Source organism: Bidens hawaiensis, unplaced genomic scaffold (genome assembly GCF_021521415.1).
Source record: "Bidens hawaiensis isolate Kalapana, Puna unplaced genomic scaffold, B.hawaiensis_p1.1 tig00041938_1, whole genome shotgun sequence".
Lineage (NCBI taxonomy): Eukaryota > Viridiplantae > Streptophyta > Magnoliopsida > Asterales > Asteraceae > Bidens > Bidens hawaiensis.
Window position 1 is genome coordinate 1 of NW_027497442.1, and position 24,853 is coordinate 24,853.

The 24,853-nt window shown below is 32.4% G+C and overlaps 1 protein-coding gene across 1 annotated transcript; it reads left to right on the forward strand.

Moving 5' to 3' along the window:
• The first annotated feature begins 7,620 nt into the window (after positions 1–7,620).
• LOC143593337 (uncharacterized) lies at positions 7,621–15,819 on the forward strand. The gene is made up of 4 exons (XM_077072997.1): positions 7,621–7,791; positions 7,849–7,932; positions 8,050–8,104; positions 14,669–15,819. Exons 1-4 carry the CDS (start codon positions 7,621–7,623, stop codon positions 15,817–15,819), a joined length of 1,461 nt encoding a protein of 486 aa, XP_076929112.1.
• Positions 15,820–24,853: the final 9,034 nt, after the last annotated feature.

Here is a 24,853-nt window from a genome sequence, read left to right on the forward strand (position 1 = left end):
GAGAGAGAGAGAGAGAGAGAGGTTTAAGTTCAAGAGAGAAATGATACTATTGTAAGAAATGTGATAAATTAATATGGGCTACTAGTTTTATTTTATGTTTTAAATGCTAAAAAATAAATGAAAAAAATGTAAATGCAACAATAAATGCATTCTCCCCCATCAATTAATACAACTACTATAACCATAATAAATGTATCCCTTTTCAATTAATACAACTAATATAACCATAATAAACCCTCTCTAATTAATAAATATCATAACATAATATTTTTTTTTCAATTGATATACTTAGAAAAATTATTGTTATAAATAACAATAAAAAAAATACCATACAAATGTGTTCATTAAATATAAACAATAAATATACAACCTACACAAAATTATATAACATACGCTTGTTTTGAGCAATAAAAGCATACAACATACAAAAAAGTATACAACTTACATATGAAATTCGACATCAACAATTATATAAACTAGACAAAGATACACATATCCTATACGTGTGTAGGTTATATGTTTTTCGTGTGTAAGTAATATGTTTTCTTATTCTTAGAACAAGTGTATGTTATATGTTTTTGTGTAGGTTGTATATTTTTTATTGACATTTAATGCTAACATATGTAAGATAGTTTTTGTATTATTCATCACAATGTACATATGTGTTGATAGATATTGATATATTGAGTTGGAAGAAATTGGTTTTGGATAGAAAAAAAATTTAATGTATGAATAAATTGTATTTGTGTAGGATAAAATTTTCGAGTGTAGGTTATATGTTTTTCGTGTGTAGATTATACGTTTTCGTGTGCGTGTGTAGTTTATTGATGCTGAATTTTGTGTGTTGGTTATATGTTTTTCATGTATAGGGTATATGTTTTCTTATTCCTAGAACAAGTGTAGGTTATATGTTTTTGTGTAGATTGTGTTCTTTTTTGTTGATATTTAATCCAAACACGTGTAAGATAGTTTTTTGCACTATTCATCACAATGTAACTACGTGTTAATGGATAATAATATATTGAGTTGGATGAAATTGGTTTTGAATAAAAAGAAATTTTAATGTATATATAAGTTGTACTTGCGTATGATAAAAATTCAAGAGAGAAAAAATAAGTTATAAAAATAAATGAATTCTTAATATTTTATTCAAATATAATAATTTGATTAGTTTTATTAAATAAATAGATAACTATTATATTTATTAGTTATATTAATTGAAGAGAGAGCACATATTAATATTTTCCTCATTTATCTTTAAGCATTTAAAACCTAAAATAAAACTTGGTGGCTCATATTCATTTCTCACATTTCTTTCCTGAACCATCCCCTATATATATATATATATATATATTTATATACGGGAGAGATATTTTGAGAACCTTGTTGAGTTTCAAGAACTTATCTATTATTGGCTAAACATTTAATTAAATGAATTAGATTATGTGGTTGAGATTAAATCTTATTAAAAAATTAAAGTAGGAGAGAGAATAAAGAGGCAAGTGATTATACTAATTTTTACGTACGTTACACATATGTAAAAAGTTGACTTGGTGCGTAAAAATTATGTAATTTTTTTACGTATATGTAAAATACATATAATACGCATGTGTAAAAAAAATTTCAAAAAAAAAAATTGTTACATTGAGTTTTTTCGAGTTCTTAAAACTCAAAATGGTTTTCATTTAAAATCTCCCATATATATATGTGTGTATATACATGTGTGTGTGTGTAATAAAAAACACACTTGAGTTGAAAAAACTCTAAAAACTCATTCTCAACCACATGTATTTAATTAAAATTTGAAATTTGTGATCCACAATTAAAGTTAATAAAAATATAAAATTAAAATTACATTTTCTCTCTCCTGAAAAATATGTTTAAAGTTAAAAAAAATATAAAAAAAATAACAACATATATTAGATATGTAAAAAGCAAAAAAAAATGATGTTACATATGCTTTTCACTGGTTTTGTTAACTCAAATGAGTTTTCATTCTTGGATCAAGTTATTCTACAAAGGATGACAAAAATGAGAAGGCTGAGAAGGATTTGTAGACACAAAAGAACCCCTAAAAAATAATGAAAAATTAATAAAAAAAATAATAACCCAAATTTTAATACCAAAACGAAAAATGTAAAAACACCAAAATATTTCCACAATTTTTTTCATTCTCAATAAAAAAAAAGACATAATGTTGAGTGAAAAAGATCATTGTGTCTTTTTGTTTATTATTATGTTATATGTTTATTTTCGACATTGATTTTATCTTTTTTTTTCTTGATATTGTGTTATATTACTCAAAATTGTGTCATATTTTGTTAGCCATTGTGTTATATTTTGAGATCTATTGTATCTTTTTTGGTTTATCATTGTGTTGTTTATTCATTTTCGACATTGTGTCTTTTTTTCTCAGCATTGTGTTTTTTCGTCGGTTTTTTTTAACGCGATGACGGGGGAAACATTTTGGTTTTTTAATTTTTTTCGTTTTTTATCTGTATATTGAGTTATAATTTTTTTAACAAAGCGGAGCAAAGTTATATTTTTGATGTTTTTTATGTTTACACAACTTTCTCACACTTCTCATTTTTGTCTCAATTTGCATTTTAACTTTACCCTTTCATTCTACACATTACCTATATATATATATATATATATATATATATATATATGGGTAAGGATCCTAAGAGAACCATTTAGCAAATTGAGAATTTTGAGAACCATTTTGGACCACTAAAAAAACCTTCTAAAAAATATTAAAAAAATTATAAAATAAACAAAACCGAAAATTTTAAAAAAGTAAAAAAACCAAAATTCTTATATTTTATTCCGGTTTCATTAAAAAAATCGAAAATTTTGAAAATGTATACTTTCATTTAATCTCTAGTCACGTAATATACACATATGTACATTATCATTTACCTTAAATTATACATATGTGTATAGAAAAAAACATGTGTGTACATATTATACATATATGTATAATAAAAAAACTGATTTTTTTTCTTTTTAATTCGTATTATACATATACACATATGTATACTTTCATTTAATCTCTAGTTATGTAATGTACACATATGTATATTATCATTTACCTTAAATTATACATATATGTATAGGAAAAAAAACATGTGTGTATATATATGTACATATTATACATATATGTTGTATATGTATAATTTAGCCAAACCGAGAATTTTTTTTTTTAGAAACCGGGATGATAAATAAGAACTTTGGTTTTTTTACTTTTTTTATTTTTGTGTTTTATGATTTTTTTTATTTTTGGGTTTTTTTGTGGTCCAAAATGGTTCTCATAGTTCTCAATTTCCAAAAAGTTCTCACATGATCCTGATTATATATATATATATATATATATATATATATATATATATATATATATATATATATATATATATATATATATGTATATAGAGTGAGGATCCTTAGAGAACCTTTTGAATTTAAGAACTTTGAGAATTATTTTGGAATACAAAAAAACTCCTTAAGAAAATTACAAATATATATATAAAACGAAAAAAATGAAATTTTTAAAAAAGTAAAAAAAACCAAAATTTTTATTTTTCATCCCGGTATCATAAAAAAACCTAATTATACACATATGTATATCGATTTACATAGTGTACACATATGTGCATTATTCTTTATCTTAATTGTACATATGTGTATAAAGAATAACATGTATAAAATTAAAAAATAAGTATAATAGATATATGTATAATTTTGCTAAACCGATAAATTTTTTTTTATATTTTTATGAAGCCGGGATGAAAGATAAAAATTTTTGGTTATGAGAATGGGATCATATGAGAACCATTTTGAAATTAAACATTTTGAACCACAAAAAAAAAAAAAAAAATCTTTTAGGAAAAATAAAAAAAATTATAAAACAAAAAAAAGCGAAAATAATAATGTAAAAAAATTAAAATGTTTATCTAGCATCCCGGTTTCATAAAAAAAATTCTCGGTTTTGCTAAAGTATACATATATGTATAATACTTATAAGCACATATATACATATATGTATATACACATGTTATTTTTATACACATGTGTACAATTAAGATATATGATAATGTATATGGTGTATATTAAATGATATATACATATATGTAGGGGCGTTCTTCAGGTTAGTTTTTTGGTTACGGGTTTTTCTGGTCGGGTTATTCGGGTTTCAAATTTTTAAATCCAAACTCAAAACCCAACCCAAATCTCTCATGGTTTCTTCGGGTTTGGGTTTTTTCGGGTTGGGTTAATCGGGTTTCATGTATCATTGGAAAAAAAATTACATTGCTAACTTTAAATGTAGCATATTGTTCTTTAATCGTAATGTAAACAAACCAACTAACAAAACAAAAATAAACCGATAAAAAAATCCTAAAAAGAGTATAGTTCAACCATAATAAACAGGACCGACATAACTGTCTTCAGTATATCGTGCTTAGGGTGCTCGATTATAGTTATTTTTAGTCAAATTGAAACATTAATTAATTAACAATAAACAATCAATCATAATAGGTGGAATGTAAACAGTCAGTTTAAACTAAATTCTGGTAGCGTCAACGACTAAGGCTTAGCCTATAATACCTAAAATAATATACGGTTTTAAAACTAAAAGTTTATTCGGGCTTTACGGGTTAACCCGAAACTTAGAATTCAGACCCAAGAACCAAACCGAATTACTTCGGTTCAGGTTCGGGTTCGGGTAAGCATTTTCTTGGGTCAGTTAGTTTGGGTTCGGGTTGGGTTTCGGGTTTCGAGTACAAGTGACAGCCCTACATATATGTATAATTTAGCAAAACCGAGAATTATTATTTTTTTATGAAACCGGGATGCTAGATAAACATTTTGGTTTTTTTTTTACTTTTTTAAAATTTTAGTTTTTTTTTTGTGTATGATTTTTTAAATATTTTTCTTGAAGGGTTTTTTGTGGTTCAAAATGGTTCTTAAAGTTCTCAATTTCAAAAGGTTATTTTGGATCATCACCCTATATATAATATATATATAGGGGATGGATTTTGCGAGAAGTGATATTATTGCGAGAAGTCGATTTCAACCATTGATGTTACTAATAAATGGTCATTAACGAAAGTGACATTTTTGCAATTAATAAGAATTTATTATAAGGATTATTTTAATTAAAAAGGGTAATGTGGTAACTTGTTTAACACAATTAAAAGAAAAGAAAAGTGTAACTCCTAATGTTCCTTGTTAAAAGCTTCAACCTTTAATTTTCATTGATTGATAGTTAATTGAATTCAATTCATTTGTGATTTATTTAATTTTCTTTTATTTCTTCTATTATTATGATAGTCTATTTTCTTGTTTTTTTAGTGTTTACTATGTACTGTGTAAGTTCGTATATGTACTGTGTAGGTTCGTATGCGTACTATGTATATGGTATTTCAAATTGTGTATATATAAATTTTTATCATCTGTACTGTGTAGGTTTATATATGTACTGTGTATGTGTAATTTTTTTATCGTATGTAGGTTCATTTATGTACTGCGTACGTTCGTATATATACTTTGTCGATGGTATTTCTAATTGTGTGTGTGCATTTATATTCAGGTGTAGGTTCATTTATGTACTATGTAGGTTCATTTAAATACTCTGTGTAATTATCAGTGCTATTGAATTTTGGAACTATTATCTGGACAAATATATGAAATTCAAATTAGGAGAATAAAAAAAATAATATGGATTAATCGACAACATTGAATTTGACTAAAAAATCAAGAATTCAACATTGGTTGATTTAACTATATATTAAAAAATATAAAAAAAATGTAACTTCTCCATACATTATGACCTACCAAACATGAAAAAACACATGATCTTTTACTATAACACTCTTGCCATTAAATAAATGATAAAGTAAAAGAAAAAAATGTGATTGGTCGAATTCATTTCTCGCACTTCTCGCAATAAGAAACACTTCTGAAATTAACCTAATCCTATATATATATATATATATATATATATATATATATATATGAAGGTCCTATGCCACACTTGAACTCAAATCTATTTTACCTTCAATCCATTGTTGTCCAGTCAAGCCAGCCCATAAAAAAATGTTAGACTGGCTAACACAACTGAATTGGTTGAGGAAAAGGAAAGCCCAGCGATCAAGCACTCCCCCCTCCCCAAAGCGGAGACAGAAGAACCGCCAGGTTATCGAGACACGTCTGAAGAGGAGGCTGGCGGCCTCTAAGTTTACCACCCTACCCACTAATGGACTATAAGGGGGAAGGTGAACGGGAACCGACCGAAAACCCGAACCGCTTGACCCCTTCATACTCGATTCATTAGGATTGGGGATGGATGGACCCAATCAGAATTGCAAATTACACAAGCGAAGCCGGGAAACGAACCGCGGCGCAATGATTAAGACTCGTGTTGGAGGACTTTTGAGTGTAAGCAACCACTCATGCAGCGGCAAAGACCCGCTACTCTCGAAGTGGCCACCAACAACCCGAATCACTCTAGCAAACCCTCCCTTTACTTTACTCAATGGATGGAGGTAGAGCCCTCCGACTCAAGCATGAAATCAATATATATATATATATATATATATGTATATATATATATGTATATATATGTATGTATATATATGTATATATATATGTATGTATGTATATATAGGGGAAGGGGTGGGGTTATAATAAGAAGTGAAGTGTGTCTAAAAAGTGTAAGAAGTAATTTGGTGCGTTAGATTAAGTGATCTGATGGTCTAGATGGAAAGTGTGTTTTTTAGACGGTGTGTTTTATTTTAATATCTGCTTTATAACACTCTGGGGGTATTATGGTCAAAGTGTTATATATATGGGAGATTTCAAATGAGAACCCATTTGAGTTTTAAGAACTCGAAAGAACTCAGTGTAACGATTTTTTTTTTGAATTTTTTTTACACATGCGTAATATATGTAGGTTACATACACGTAAAAAAATTACAGAATTTTTTACGCACCGAGTCGACTTTTTACACATGTGTAACGGACGTAAAAGTTAATGTAACCACTTACATCTTTATTCTCTCTCATACTTTAAATTTTTTGCCATATTTAATCTCAACCACAAATTCCAATCCATTTAATTAAATGTGTGGCATAGAAAGGAGTTATTAAGTTCTTACAACTCAACATGGTTCTCAAAAGATCCCTTCCCTAGAGCAAGGTTAAAATAAGAAGTGAATATTTCGTAAGAAGTGTAAAAAAAGATATGAACCATTGAATTGATTATAACACACGGGGGTATGATCGTCCATAATTCTTTTATTTATTTTTGGAATAAATTCTTTTATTATTTTTTGAAATGCATTTAAGTATCTTCTTCTCTCTCTTTCACCTTTCAATACTAGATTACCATCAGTTCATGGCTTCCATCATTTTTTGGTGACTCCATCTAGAAACACCTCACTGCCCATGTAGCGCCGCCACCCCATTTCACGGCGCCGCCACCGTCCTCAATACACCGTCCTCACCTACCACCGTCCTCATAGCATCAGTTCACGGCTTCCATTGTTTTTCGGCGACCGAATACACCCCTTTCTGCCATAAGTTAATCCTTTTTCGGCGACTCCATCCGGATACACACCAATGTGCGCCACCTCCACCCCACTTCACGGCGCCGCTGCTACCGCCACCGCAGCCGCCGCCGCGTTCAGCCATCCATCGCCACCATCGTGTTCGTCCACCGGAAGTCACCACCACTGCCCACTCCGCCACTGTCGCGTTCAGCCCGCCACCATTGCGTTTAACCACCGAAAAGTTATGATTTTGTGCTAAAAGGGTTGATTCGTTTGTATGTTGTTTGTGGTTGGTTAGACGGGTGGGGTGATGGCGATGCTGTGGTTTAGCGAAGTGCCGACACCTGAGTTAGAATGTTATGTGGATTGCGGTGATAATTGGGTATGTGAAGTTGGGGAAAGTGTAGGTTGCACACCAACTATTTGATGAAATGCCGAAAAGGAATAACGTGTCGTGGAGTGGATTAGTGTGTTTCTGTTAATAAAAGTGTGTTTGTAGGTTGCACACCAACTGTTTGATGAAATGCCGAAGAAGAATAACGTGTCGTGGACTGGTTAGTGTGTTTTTGTTCTTGATGTTCTTGGCGTTCTTGATGTTGTGCTTTAATTTTTGATTAAAATCTGGTGTTTTTTTTTAATTTTGATTATTTCTTATTAAAACACACCGTTATATATCTTGTTATGTTCTTGATGGTGTGTTTTAAATTTGGATTAAAAAATGATAATTATAGATTGATAATATTTTCATATAAAATATAACACACTTTGACCATAATACCCCTAGAGTGTTATAAAGCATATATTAAAATAAAACACACCGCCTAAAAAACACACTTTCAATCTAGACCATCAAATCACTTAATCTAACGTACCAGATTACTTCTTACACTTTTTAGACACACTTCACTTATTATTATAACTCCACCCTATATATATATATATAGAGTTACGTTCAAAAGGGAGCTCCAAAAAAGTGGGGAACTAGGGAACACCCTTCCCAACCCTTGATCATTTCCCCACATCCTTATGGTACACCTTCAACCACCTACGTCACATCATTTTTGTAAGGGAAAAAACCCTCCAAAAAAATTATAACAAAAAAAAAACGAAAAAATAAAGAAAGTAAAAAAACTAAAATGTTTATCTACAATCCCCCGTTCCAAAAAAAATCTCGGTTTAGCCTTCGGGTTAGTTTAGCTTTTAGGGGTTTAGGATTTTTTTAACCCGGCGGCGGGTGGCAAATAAAACTTTTCATTAACATTTTACATGTAAAATAACAATCTCATTAACATTTTACATGTAAAACAATAGGTTTTTAAGATTTTACATACAAAAATTAATATTTTACATGTAAAATAACAATTTTTATAAATATTTACACGTAAAACAACAAATCACATTAACATTTTACATGTAAAACAAAAGTTTTTTAAGATTTTACATGTAAAATTTAATATTTTACATGTAAAATAAGGCTTTTCATTAACATTTTACACATAAAACAACAAATCCCATTAACATTTTACATGTAAAACAACACGTTTCGTTATAATTTTAATGTAAATTCAATAATTATATACATATATGTGTGTGTGTATATGAAACCAACCTACGGTTATCTCACGGAATTTAGTGTTCATGAACATCATGTAAGGCCCCCGGTGCTCGACTTTGGTGTTGGATTTCTCATAAACATAGTTCTTAATATCATAGTGAATTAAAACTTTTAACGGAATATTAAAACTTCAAACAATATATTAAACATTAATCCTCGTCTTAAACATTCAAATTGTTTTAATATAAACATCATAAATAAGCATCATAGCAATCTCTCCTCATATGCAGTCTCTTCCGTTCATGCCATGTGTCTCCCCCAAGCCTGCTGCTTTAACCTATTTGCTTGCATGTATACTAAAAGTCAGATACGCAGAGTGAGTTCTAGTTAATCAGACAACATACATTACATTCACATACTTATATATGCGTATCCGAAGATATATATTACGTACTTAACCTATTTACTTTTCTTTCATGCATACATACGTACATTTATACTTTCATATGTTCTTGTTTTAACATTCATATTACGTACATAACTATCTCTACGTTTTAAGAGCCTTTCGCCTTGTAACCTCACAAATATTATAAGGGCCTGATCCCTACCATCTCAAAAATTATAAGGATCTGGTCCCTATCATCTCAGATATTATGAGGGTCTGGTTCCTATCCTCTCAGATATTATTAGGGTCTGGTTGCTACCATCTAAGATATATTAAGGTCTGGTTCCTTCTTTCCACACAACCATACAACCATACAAACATTTCGCATATTCATACATACACATTCACATATCATACACTTACTATATTAAGTAAGTGTATTAACCTATCATGTAACACCCTAAGCAAATCCCACATCGGCCGTAGACATGAGAGATCTTTGATTCATAAGTAAATGCCCTGCCTCTTAAATCACCAACGTGTTTTGGGCTTAATGGTAGTGGACGAGATGAGAGCTCCACAGTTAAGCTTGCTCAGGTGGGAGTAATAGCAGGATGGGTGACCTCCCGGGAAGTCTCCATATGGGCACCCAAAAACAAATCCGTGAGCTCTTCGTGGGCAAAACGAACAATATTGGTGGTGCGAGGGGCCGGGTGTTTCAAGTGGTATCAAAGCCATTTCTGTTTCCGTTCGAGATGGTGGGGCAAACCTCATCAGAGACGGTAAGTCCTCGAGGGTGTCGCGAGTTACACCTTAGGCAAATCCCACATCCAGGATTGGATGGTGGGGCAAAACTAATCGAGGACGATGAGTCCAAATAGGGGGTGTTTGTAACATCATTGGTAAATCCCACATCGGCCATGGACAGGAGAGATCTGATGTGCTAAAAGCGGTCTATAAAACTTAACCTAACCTAGACACTCTAGTTTTAAATTTATAAATCTAGACTATCCTAATGCTAGACCACTAGACAGGCAAGTGTACCTATCAACTACAGTAAAGCCTAATGAAGTCCGGATATCGAACCCAAAGGACGCTAGCGACACCTAAAACAAAACTCTGACTTAAAACTTAATGATTTTACTTATTTGACAATTAACTAATTAAACTAAAAACGAAAACTAACACTGACAAACTTCAACACTATGACTACCTAGACGAACTCAAAGATAGGAGAATCACTACCTAGGTTTAGAATCCTACTTATGAATCTTGGATTTCTCTCGGCTATGGAAACTATGATGGAACCGGGATCTTATGATACGACACCCTTAAGCAACCTAGTGGATCCCTGGTCATTCTCCGGGTGTGACCTACAGGGAAACTCTAAGGGGCGTGTAAATTTACCGGTTGGTCGGATTACTTGTCAGTCTCTCCAACAACACTAAAGTACCCTAAAAGACAGATCACCCGTCGGTCTCACTATCTCAATACACCCTAAAGTGCAAGGGGTAACCTAAGAACAATCGATAAGACACGGAGTTACAATGAAACTAGGAAACCTCCTGTCAGAGCGTTCTAGCCTAAACACCTAATCCCAAGGACAACCCGACTATCTATTACCTCTCAGTCTCTAGATAGGTAGAATATTAAGTCCTAACAAATCACCAATCAATGTTCCTATGGATTACTATGTATAGAAAAACCATAAAATAATCACAAACACACAGTAAGCCACCAAAACATACATCTATAACCGAAATACATTCAACAAGACATATGTGGAACAACGAAAGACGATAAATCAGACCTAAATACGCATACACATCATAACAATTGTAATCAAGTTCTTTACTTTAGCATTAAACCAACAATAAGATCCAAAAGCCCAATAAAAATCCGTAAATCACAAAGTAATCATCAAAAACCTAGGTAGAATGGGAATCTAGCCGATAATCATCAAGAACAGCAGCAACATATAAGAATTAAGCACATACATGTTCTGAAAATAGAAGAAAAAACAAGAAAAACCAAATAAACGAACCAAGACTCGCTTAATGATCAATCTCGTGCACCGGCCTTTAATGTCTTGATCCCGAACACTCTCCTGCTCCAAAATCACCCCAAGGGTCCATGAGGGACGGCTAAAGGTTGAATTTTTCAATTAGGGTTGATAGAAACCGTTTATATAGAGTTTATAAAACTTTTTTGCCGACATGCAGTCCTCCGAGCCGCGCGTAGCACCAATCTTTGTTCTCTGAGGGGTCACAAAATGACAAAATAGTCGATTTCCCTTTTTGCGCGCCTCGAGCCGCACGGAGAATAAATCTGGCACATTATTTTATAATTTTCTTTATTTCGCTTGTAGAATCTTGGTTTTAGCTCAGTTTTCTTCCCCGTTTTTTCCTACGTCTTCGTATTTCAACCCTCTATCATATTCTTATATAATATGTCCATTTCCAATCCATTTTTATTTTCTACTTTTCTTCTTTCACTCTCGTGCATTCTCCCGTGTTCTCTTTTCTTCATGATTTTGCTTCTTTTTCATTCCTTCCATGCACGGGTACCTATAAACACAAGAAACCGTAAATACATGCCATTTATATATATAAACAATGTATTTAAGCATGATTTATTCATAAAATAAGTATTAAAACCAGATGTGTTTTGCAACACATCAAGATCCTTGGTTCATGAGTAAATGCCCCGCCTCTTAAATCACCAACGCGTTTTGGACTTAATGGTAGTGGATGAGAGGAGAGCTCCACAGTTAAGCGTGCTCAGGTGGGAGTAATAGCAGAATGGGTGACCTCTTGGGAAGTCTCCACATGGGCAACCAAAAACAAATCCGTGAGCTCTTCGTGGCCAAAGCGAACAATATTAGTGGTGAGAGGGGTCGAATGTTACACATCACATAGAGTTTGTACACAACCCGGAAAAACATAAAAGAGAAAAAGGGCTAGACACTTACCTGGATCCTGTTTCTCTCAGAGTTAAATGGTCACATCTCTTTTCAGCTAGGCATAGCTAACAGTGTAACAAATTATAGGCATCACTTAACTACTCCTAATTGGATCATAATTCTAGGTTGGTGAAACCCCTAGCGAATGGGGGTTCGGGGGCAGCGCCCCAGGTAGCGGGGTCCTAGGGGCGGCAGAGTCCAAGGAGCAGAGCCCCTGGCTGGGGTTAAGCTTAATAAGTCTTTATTAAAAATTCATCGGAAAATCAACATTTTAAACGAATCGAATCGAGTCCAAAAACGAATCGAACTGAATCCTCAAACGAATCGAGTCGAATTCCAAAACGAATCAAAAAAAATTCCAAAACGAATAAATCGAATCCCAAACGAATCTGATCGAAATTCAAAACGAATCGATCGAATTCCAAAATGTATCAAATTGAATTCCAAATGAACCGAATCGAATTTCAAAATGAATCGAATCGAATTCTAAAACGAATCGTAGCGAATCCCAAACGAATCGAATCGAATCCCAAATGAATATAATCGAATTTCTAAACGAATCGAATTGAGTATTCAAACAAATCAAATTTTCTTCCAATCGAATCGAATTTTCATGAATTCGATTCAAATCTGGTTTTTAGTGCCTCTCTGTTTTAATCGATTTCTTTCCTCCCCTTATGCTAGTTTTACCGATAAAATGAGTTCTGGGTCTTAACAACATTACCCATTCGTTCCATACATGGTCCGAACGCTACCCGTTCGTATCGAACCGTTCCAAACAGCTTGTTTATGATCAACTTCATGTTTTTCCTACACTCTAGGTTCCGATTCATCTTTCTACCAAGGTTTATGGTAAACCGATGTCAAATAAACGATCTTTTATCTAAAACATACATTTTTCGGTTCGGTTCTTGCTTCATATCTGATTCAACACCTTGAATATGGATGCGTTTCTTGCTGCTCGATGAGGCCGGACTCGTAATCCACCATTCTTCAGCTTGGATCTGAATCCGGGATGAAAGGAGTGTGTTTGTGTGTGTTATTGAGTGTGTATGGAGGCAAGGATGATGGAAATGAGGGTTTTAGAGAGGTTTAAGGGTGCTTAAATACCCCTAAGCTCATGGACCTTAAGGCCCATCACCATCCCTTAATCTATCTTTTATTTTTCAAGCCCACACTCATCTTATTATTATTTTAACCTAATAATAACACACCATTAAATAAACAAATATTCTTTTATTTATTATTATCAAATGTAGGATGCTAAACATCAACAAGTTATGTTTTTATGCGTGTACAAGATAATGCGAGTTTCAATGTGGTGGTTATAATTTATTTATAGATTTTTCTTTTCCTACTATCTTCCCGCCGTCACGAGTACAAGAAAGCCCCCCCCCCCAACCCCCACCTAAAAAAACTAACCCCCAACCCGGAAAACATAAACCCTTAAAAACCTGTCCCTAAAAGCTAAAGTAAACCAAAAGCTAAACTGAGATTTTTTTTTGGGGAACAGGGGATGGTAGATAAACATTTTTGTTTTTTGGTTTTATAATTTTTTGAGGGGTTTTTTCCCTTACAAAAATGATGTGATGTAGGTGACCGAGGGTGTACCATAAAAATGTGGGGAAATGATCAAGAACTGGGAAGGGGGTTCCCCAGTTCCCTATTTTTTTTGAAGTCCCCCAATGAACTCATCCTTACTCGCTACAATGTTGTCAACTGATAGCCTTTCTAGACCAGAACATGTCTGGATAAATACTTGGAAATGGCTTTCTGATGACATTCTTTACAACCAACGACGTCTTTTAAAGTCACCAGGTATCAATATATTTCAAGTGAGTTTTACAATCTGTATATTTATATATATAGTCATTAATATTACCCAATTTTTTGTTTCAACTTTCACAGAGTCATCGCCAACTGAAGATCAAATCAAACAGCTCACTCTATTTGAGATTGAAAAGATCTTGCTGCGCAACAACTCAAGCTTAAGAAAATATACGACCATGCCTTTCCCTGATGACGAGCATATATCTATTGCATCTAATAGTTTGATTCACTAAGAGTTGTCATACGATCAAAACTTGCTAAAAGTAGAGTTCCAAACTCTATTTGATTCAATTACTCATGAGCAGAAAAATATTTTGATCGTATAATGATGGCTGTTCAGTAGAATAAAGGGGGTGTGTTCTTTGTATATGGTTATGGTGAAACAGGTAAAACGTACTTATGGAAGACCTTGTCAACTGCCATAAGATCAAAAGGCGAAATCGTCCTAACTATTGCTTCAAGTGGAATTTCTTCGTTATTGTTAACCGGAGGTCGCACGGCACATTATAGGTTTCATATTCCTATAAATCTGAACGAGGATTCTACTTGCTACATGGATCCAGGCACAGACGAGGCACAATTATTAGAAAAAACCAGATTAATAATATGGTACGAAGCACCAATGGCTCACAAACGTGGCTTCCAGGCTCTTGACAGGTCTTTAAAAGATGTCTTATCTTCTAATTTGCTCTTTGGCAGAAAAGTTGTTGTATTTGGTGGAGACTTTGGACAAATCCTACCTGTAGTTCAAAAAGGCACTAGACAATATATAGTAAACGCCTTTCTATGTTCTTCTTACATTTGGAGTGAATTCAGTGTCTTGAGATTAACAAAAAACCTAAGGTTAACTATGGGTGGGCCATCATCTGATGTTGAAGAAACCAAATTATTTGTACAATGGCTTTTAGATATAGGTGAAGGTAATGTTGGAGGTCCTAATGATGGTGTTGCAACGATAGATATACCTGACGATCTACTTATAAAAGATTATGTTGATCCTCTATCTAAACTTTTTAACTTTGTATATCATGATATTCTACAGAATTACGAGAACCAACACTACTTTCAGGATAGAGCCATACTTGCTCCAACAAACGAAATTGTTGATGAGATTAATGACAGTTTGCTCAAGTTTTTTCCAGGTGATGAAGTTGAGTACTTAAGTTCAGATACCATATGTAGTTCAGAATATATCAATGACATGGTTGATGCAGCTTTATACTCGCCTGAACTGCTTAATGGTCTAAGAATATCCGGACTACCAAACCACAAGCTTGTGCTAAAAGTTGGTGTTCCTGTTATGCTCCTTAGAAATCTTAACCAGAAAGAAGACTTATGTAACGATACTCGACTACAAATTGTATCTTTGGGTACTCGTGTAGTTGAAGCAAAAATTATTTCTGGAACTAACATTGGACATACAGTTTTGATCCATAGATCACCACTGACTCCAACATACAACAAAATAGCATATAAATTTCAAAGACGACAGTTTCACCTTGCAGTATGTTTTGCGATGACCATCAACAAAAGCTAAGGTCAATCATTATCTAGGGTTGGTTTGTACTTGAAAGAATCCGTGTTCTCACATGGACAGCTATACATCGCCTTGTCAAGAGTTACAAGCAGGTTTGGGCTCAAGATTTTGATTCTTGATAAACAAGGTAATCTGACCAATACAACCTCAAATGTGGTGTACAAGGAAATGTTTTCTTATTTGTAAACGCATTGCGTAATGTTTTTCTTTGTAATTCTTGTAATTTTAATGAAATTTGTAATTGTATTAACAATATATGATAATTGTGTTATTGATTTTATTTTGTTTAATGTTTAAATATTGTAATTTTCATTAATTCCCTGTGTAATACACGGATCTCAAACTAGTGTGTGTGTGTGTGTGTGTAGGGAAAGGATCATGCGAAAAGTGATATATAGCGAGAAGTGCGAGAAATGAATCTGAACCATTGATTGTTTTTAATCAATGGTCTACAATGAAAATAACAAATTCGTAATTATAAACATATATTTAATTAAAAAGGATAGATATGTCTATTGTAATGTATACCTCATTAAAGCAGACTTTAATGTGTTCAGCGGTTACTTTTAATAACTAATCAATGTTCATTAGATGGTTAATGTGATTATATTATTTTTTTTCTTTAAAATAATGTATATTATGGATTTGATCCTTTTTCATATAGTTACATACAATATATTTAGTTAAGTCTACATTTCATTTCAGTGACGGATCTAGAACCAAATGTTAGGGGTAACACTCAAAAAAAATTTTACCCTTTTCATACAATGTAAACTAAACAAAATTAGAAGCACGATGATAAATAAATTTGAACACATGGGTTGCGTATTTCTCCCCTTTGGTTTTTGAAAGCTTAAAATTGAGCCATCACATCCTCTTATTTTACTTTATCAAGCATTTCTTTTTCGACGGCATAAAGTAAAGCATTGTTCAAATACTCCTCACCCATTCGATTGCGCAAATCCGTCTTGATAAGCTTCATTGTAGAAAAACATCTTTCAACAGTTACAGTTGCATCTGGTAAAACCAACGCTAGCTTCAATATACGATAAACCAAAGGAAAAGTGGCGTGTTTTCCAGTTTCCACCATTACACGAGCAAGGTCACACATTCTACCCAATTTTGCAAATTTATCATCTTCCTTTAAAGTGTGATAAAAGGTCGTAAGGTCACCCGAAATACACCCTCCTTTTTCATTATTAAAGTCATTCGGATACATATTAGAAAATGTCACTATCTTCGATATGCCAAACTTAGAAAACGAATCACAAGTATTTAAACCAGACATATGTTCTACCAAACTAGTTGAGATCGCACTAAATCTATTTCCAAGTTCTTGAATTTGCATATCCAAACGGTATTAAAAACTTCAACCTCAAAATGATGTTGATTAGTAATGATATTCTTTCGGTTTCGTTGATTACCATAACTTTCCGTCATATCTAGCATCATAATCTTGTTTTTTTCACAAAAAATTTCACTCTAGCCAACATCTTGTCAAGCCCGTTTTGTCTTAGATTATTTAATGTCCGGTTTGTTCCACATATCAACTCAGACGCTTCTAACAAGTCTTGATTTTTATTTTTCTGAAGATGTTTTGATAGAGCATTTGTGAGGCCAAAAATATCGTCTAACAAGTGTATATAAAATACAAAATCAAGACTCTTAAAATACTTAAAAATACTTTTCACATTAGTTCGTTGTTGCACACTCTCCTTTTCTTCTTTAATAAAAACAAGGACCTCAACAACTTCCGGAAATAATTTTAAAAATTTATGATTATTCTATATTGACAATTTATATAAACAATTATAATTTTAGTTAAAAGTTAAAGAGAAATTATAGGTCAAACTGGTGAACAACCTCTTCTCGGCTGCAGCGTGGAGCGGTGGAGGTCACCTAGTCAGGTGACCAGAGGAGGAGGAGGGCAGACCTATAGAGGACAGCCCGTAGTATCGCAGTGGTGTCTAGTCACGGTGGTGGCAGTTTTTGATTAATTGAGGACCAACATTTTTGTTTTAAGTGGAAAATATATTATATTAGGTTAATGAGTTTTATTGGTTTGGGCTTTAGTTGGGTTGAATTTTTAAATTGGTTGGGCTTAAAACGCATAGGGGTAACACTATTTTTTTTCAAGGGTAAAGAAACACGAAAACCGACCTAATTTTTTTTACACTACCGACAAGAAGTTGAGGGGTAGCGGAGGCTACCCCTTCTATTAATATACATCCGCCACTGTTTCATTTGTTTTGCCTACACTATATTGTATAAGCGAACTGATTCCTACACAACATTAGTTTTAGTTATCACTACACAATATTTGAAAGTTTGTGTACACTACATTAGTTTAGTCTACACCACATTAGATATGTCTAAACTACGTTAGTTATGATCACACAAGTGTGTCTACACTATATTACTTTTGCCTACACTATTTTAGATATGCCTATACTACATTAGTTATGACTACAAAACATTTAAAAATAATACTACACTAAATTAGAAATGTATGCCCTACATTAGTTATGACTACAGAACATTTGAAAGTATTCCTAAACAACATTACATACTACGTTACTGAGATAATCCTACACTACATTAGTTGATTAAAACAAAAAGAAAAAACATTATGTAGGCCATTAAAAAAATTATATAGATATATGTTGGTTGTGTATTGAAATATATTTTATTAAATATATTTTGAATTTCCCTGAAAATGTGATATTCAAATTTGAGATTGAACTATCTACTAAATAATAATAATAAGTGATTTAAATAATAAAAAAGAAAGAAATTCAATACAATTTATATGAAATATAACAATTTAAATAAATATTTGTAACTTCCCCATGAAAAATGGCTTAGCCATATATAACGAAAACATCCTTTTACTATTATACCCATGTCATTAAATAAATAATAAAATAAAAGATAATTTGTGATTGGTCGAATTCATTTCTCGTATGAAGAAATACTTATGAAAAGAACATAATTCTATATATATATATACACACATATATATACATATATATATATACATATATATATATAGGGGAGAGATAATTTGAGAAACTTGTTGAGTTTTAGGAACTTTAAGAACCTTATTCTTAAAAAAAACATTTAATTAAATAGGTTAGATTATGTGGTTAATATTAAATCTGATTACAAAATTAAGTATGAGTGAGAATAAAGATGTATAGTGATTACACTAATTTAAACGTTCGTTATACCTATGTAAAACGTCAATTCGGCACGTAAAAAATGTTATAATTTTTTTACGTACATGTAACATACGTATATTACATATATGCAAAAAAATAAAAAAATATATTTGTTACGTTGAGTTCTTAAAATTCAAAGTGGTTTTCAAAAGAAATCAGCCATATATATATATATATATATGGTAAGGTTAATGTACAAATGAAATTAACATGTTACATGTGAGAATCAAGTAGAGTAATTATATATACAAGTAGAGTAATTATGTAATTACTCTATGATGTAATTACATAATTACTCTACTTGTGTATATATAATTACTCTACTTGATTATCATGTTTAGCACGTTAATTTCATTTGTATTTGATTCAAACCATATATATATATATATATATATATATGGGTGCGATTAAATCAAAACTGATCTTAAAGAGAAAACTTAAAAACTCCTAAAAAATTATTTTTAATTTTAAAAAAAAAAATTTTGTAGTTACTTTTTATTTCCATTATTCTTATATGTTGATATTGTTAAAAAAAAAAGAAGAAGAAAAACCTCATCGATGTACCTGCACATGTGTAATAGTGTGCATTACATATATGCAAAACTGTTGTATTGCATAAAATAAAACACTATTGCACATATTTGATACAATATTGTATACAATGTTTTAAAAACCGGTTTTTTACTCGTACCGGATTGAGCTAAAATATGGTATAACCGGTTGAACCGGGTTATATCAGGGGGTTCAACCGGTTTAATAGTTTACTTTATAATTTCTTATAAATGCAACTTCAACTCCAAAACTAACTTAAAAGTAAACGATTCTATAACAAAAAATAATTCAAAAGTTATATTAAAAAAAATAATTCAAAGCACTCAAGTTAAAAAAAAATAATCACAAAGTTTACACGCTTGATATTAATTGTTGGGTTAAAAATAATTTTGATAAAATATGGGCTGCAAATATCAAATATTTCTCAGACTTACAACCGGTTTGCTGGTATAAACCGGTATTTTAGAAAAAAACCGCCGGTACGATGTTTTAGCAAACTGACCAAAAATACCAGACTCAAAATACCGGCCTGCTGTACGAAATCCGGTTTAGCCGATTCAACTGGCTGGTTTGAACCTGTTTTTAAAACATTGATTGTAGATATGCAATATCTATATCTATACTATGTATAATGTATGAGAGAAGGACAAAATAAGACACCTTGTTTTTAGGGATTTACAATCTACATAACACATGATATCACATATAAAACATGTTGAAGGACAAAATGGCCTTTTAAACATAAAATCCCACGTGAATTTTCAATATTTTTGAAAATATTTATAATTTTTCACCCTCAACTCTACTAGACTTTTGCTAAATTTAATAATACTTGCAAGTTTGGTCCCTCATCTTTCACTATGTATTATTTTTTATTTTAATTTAAACCAACTTACCCCCCACGATTTTTAAACGACCATAACTTTCTCATACGTTAATATTTTTTCTAAAAAGTTAAACCATAAAATGAGAATTTTATTCTCTTTAATATGAGTATGAAATTGTTATAGTTTTTACAATAAAAAAAACATGTTACGTATGGTTGTTCACAACTCGGTTTTGACGATTTTTAATTTAAACATGTGAGACAAACCATTAGTAATGATTTTTTGTTGACGAAAATCGAAACTAACTGTTATAAATTGAAACCGATAGTTAAAGAAAAACGAACTGTGAAACCTAACCGATGACCGGTTAAACGATTTATGAACACACATAATTGTTATGCGATTACTAGATTCTGTATTAAAACACCCGCCGCATTGCGCGGGCTCCCGTCGAGTAAGACTAATACACACACCGAATACACATTAATACGTATGTGTAATACAACATTGACGCATATGTGCATTACATCGACATTTATTATTTATTTATTTATTTTTGCATATAATACAGCACCACTGCACATTACAATACACAAATATTGAATATATGCAATTAAATACTATTGAACATAAAAATACATAGTAATACACATGTGTAATACAACAGTAACGCACAGTACTATTGTCACACCCCGACTAACACAATGCGGAAGCGTAAAACGGGAATGTAACAGACACCTCTGATATCAACACATTGTTTATAAAGAAACATTACGAACTAATTTACAATATATTACATTTCTTTGTTCTATCATTGTTTAACAGTCTAGGCGATACAAATAAAACTAGTTCGTTAATTATACACTCTTACTACTATCGCCCTTGCTTCTATTCACGTAGCATCAACCACACACTTCAGGCAAGTAACAGGTCACCAAATCATTCCAATTTAGGTACACCTGAAAAGCAGTTTAAAACGGGTCAACTACTAAAGTTAGTGAGTTTCATGAGTTTCAAGAAATCAGTAATGAGTATTCACAAGTCAACACTTGTAATCATGAAACAAGTATGTATGTATGTAAATGATGTATGTGATGTAATTATGCTAAGCTACAGTGAAGCCTGGACTGTTCGTGCTGCGTGCCTCCATTTCCGTTTGGGTTTGTCTAACACTACATAGCCTGTTTGTTTAAATATGGTCATGTGGAAACGGCGCTATGTGACACGGCAACCAGGTCGATTCCGTTTGGGTTTGTCAAACCAATAATACTATTCACAAGCCACCGGCTCGAAGTTAATCACTGTGATTGTGGGGACTTTCGTGTGTTAGCACTTAGATAATTCACATCAGTACATGTTTTTAGGTATGTATATGTAATCAAACATGCTTTTCACCCCAAAAGTTCGTAAAACAGATTAAAAGTGGGGTCATGAAACTCACGGTTTAGTCGATAATCAGTACTGTATCAGCTCCTGTTTTGTTCGGTCCGCTATCAGTAGTTCCTATAATCAATATTATAATAATATTAATATTTTAATATTATTATAATCTCAATACTAAACTGGGCTGTATAACTAATCTGGGTGTAGCTGGAACGCCCAGAAAGTGGCAATAGGCTTAGGTTGTGATGTTGTTCAATGTCTAATACTTAAAATCGAACTTGGCTCAGACTCCCGTTTTCCCAGCTGGGCCAAGTTGTTCGTTTACGCGTTCAGAAAACAGTTATAGGAAAATAAGCTTGGGTAAATGTATTGGTTAACAAAATGATTAAGTTATAAAGAAAGATCACATATTGGGGTCCCGGATTAGCCACGAGGCCCGTTTCCGTTTATTCAGTTTGATTTAAGAAGAAACACGCACAATCCATCCGAATTGTCCAGGTTTTTCATAGAAAAGTTCGTTTTTTCCTTAATTAGTCAAAAAATATGATTTTTGATCACTCTTAGTGTTTTGATATTCCCGCAGATTCACTAGTCGCGAACTTGCCGGTTTTATAAAAACTGAATTTGTTTAATATTCAGATTAGCATAATTAATTTACCGTTAATCATTAAATTTTGAAAATTTAACCACTTGTCAATTAAAATATGTAGATTTTTATAAAAATATTTCTGGAATTTATTTACTTTTTTATTAATTTATAAAAATTCATTTTATCAGCTATATTTCACCTGAAAATCGTCCGTTTACCCCAACCAATTTCCAAAAATTCCAAAAAAATTCCTGAATACTCAAATCATGTCCTAAAACAAACTTTATCAATTCCAGAATGTAAAAAGTTCGTGCAATATTCTTTTCGGCCCAAATTCTGCTGTAAAAGTTCACACAAACACAAATAAACAAAACACCCTTAAACTTCTCCAAATGATCCCAAAATTCATATGTGATCAAAATACATCAAATCTGAGTTCCCAGAAAAGTTTCATAATTTTTGAAGTATTTTAGCTATTTTTCCCAAATAAACGTCCCAATTCGGTAATAAATTCGCCAAATATTCTCGGATGGTCGACAAATTACCAAATTTAAACAGGGACTCACTGACATGATCCCTGATGTCCCTGAAAAATTTCAAGTCCTAACAATATGCACATCACAACCTTAACCTAAATAGCCCGTAAGCGAGTGTTTCGGCATTACCTTAGCGGGTTTGGCTCGTTTCCGACCTTTTAATCAAGTTTTCATGTTCTTGTGCTTCTAATCAAGCTAGTTACAAATCCTATATCACAAACCAAGCAATATTTTATCAACATAACAGCCCTTAAGTTAGGGTTTCGGCTAGTGCACAAAAACAAACTTTTAAACCGTAAAAACGTCGTTTCAACCCTTTAATCCGTGTTTATGGCCAAAAAAATTATCAAAACAGGTTCCTTACCATGTGTATGATCAAAACATGTTTATGGACCATTTTTAGGATTTTTTACACGGTTAGGAATGATTTTTAGTAACCAAGATATGTTTTTATGGTATTAAACAAGTTTAAACAAGCATAAAAGCTACTTATTTAAGCCCCTTACCTTAGGGTTTGAGTGTTTTTGGCTGGAACAGAAGTGGTGTCTAGAGTTTTCCAAGAAATGATGTTGAAAATGGCTTGAACCTAGTTTAAATGTGAAAGAATAAACAAGGGGGGCTGCTGATTGCGATCGGACCATCATGGGCCCACCTTGGGCCCATTTTGGCCCAAGTTTCTGATTTCTCAAGCCCAAACACGAAAATCCCGGTCCAAATTTAGTTCGGGTTCGGTTTTTGGCGCGAAAAACTTATCGGGTGCGTTAAACAACGCGAAAACAAGTGTTTTTCGGCTAGTTTTGTGTAAAATTATAAAAACATACTATATGTTTATAAAAATCAAAAATATTTTCACGGATCGCTTAAAACATTTCAAATAAGTGTTTGGTAAGTCTTTTTCGGCTTAACGGATGATACAATGCTTGGTTTGTAACTATCTTTCGCGTTTAAATCTATAGCGGGTGGTTAAACGAGCATGTTTTCGTTTAACTTGTTTGCTATCAAACTAAGGCCATATTTCTAATATTTTAGCTTGTATAGATCGTATATCACTTATAAATGGCCCCCCGAGATATCTGGGTCATAACCCGACCCGCTCGGTTAATCGTTCGTTTGTTACGCAACAGGCGTTTATTTGCTTAATCGGTAAATACGTACTGAGGTGTACCTTGTTTTGGCTCAAATGTCACAACTATGTATGTGCATTACTACATTTTGTTTTTTTTTGTTTTTCGAGTGAAGGGCAACAAAATATAAGAATATTGGCAAAAACCGAAATTTGAAAATATTTTTTATTTTTAAATAAAAATAATTATTTAGGAGTTTTTAAGTTTTCTCTCTAAGAATGAGCTTTTTCTTTATCCTCTACCTACACACACACACACACACTAGGTTTTATCTCCCGTATTACGGGTGTTGTTTTACATTTTTCGTTTTTTAATATTTATTTTTTGTGTAACATCCCGAAATTTCAAGATAATATTAATTATATTATTTAATAATAGAGGGAAAGTTTACTCGGGTTAGCAGGAAATAAATAAAAGAATAGGAGTTGGTATGGGTCGGGCTAGTGTCGGGTAATGGACGTTGGTTATGGATTTGGATTAATTGAGATGGGTTAAATGAGAATGGGATTTAAGGGATATAAATATCCCCTAAACCCAAAATATCTTCATTCTCACCCTACACCCTAAAACTCCTAACACACATACACACACATTCTAACCGATCAAGATTCGGAGCCGAGACCCGAGATTTTGTTGGTAGATCTGAGTTGGTAAGGTAAGAACAAATCCAACAAAGCTTATATTACTGTAAATGGTTAGGATTGGATGGGTTAACCGGACCCGAAACCCAAACTGCCCAAATCGGACCCCTAAAACGTCGATTTTAGCCCGATTTGATGGTTGGGATTTGTAGGCGCCGATC

Bases quoted from the DNA above. Each gene is read 5' to 3' on its own strand.
- LOC143593337 (XM_077072997.1), top strand. From the start codon at position 7,621: ATGTGCGCCACCTCCACCCCACTTCACGGCGCCGCTGCTACCGCCACC. The intron at 7,792-7,848 runs GTTATGATTTTG...GTGGTTGGTTAG, and splicing joins TTGCGTTTAACCACCGAAAA to ACGGGTGGGGTGATGGCGAT. The intron at 8,105-14,668 runs GTTAGTGTGTTT...ATGGTGAAACAG, and splicing joins GAATAACGTGTCGTGGACTG to GTAAAACGTACTTATGGAAG.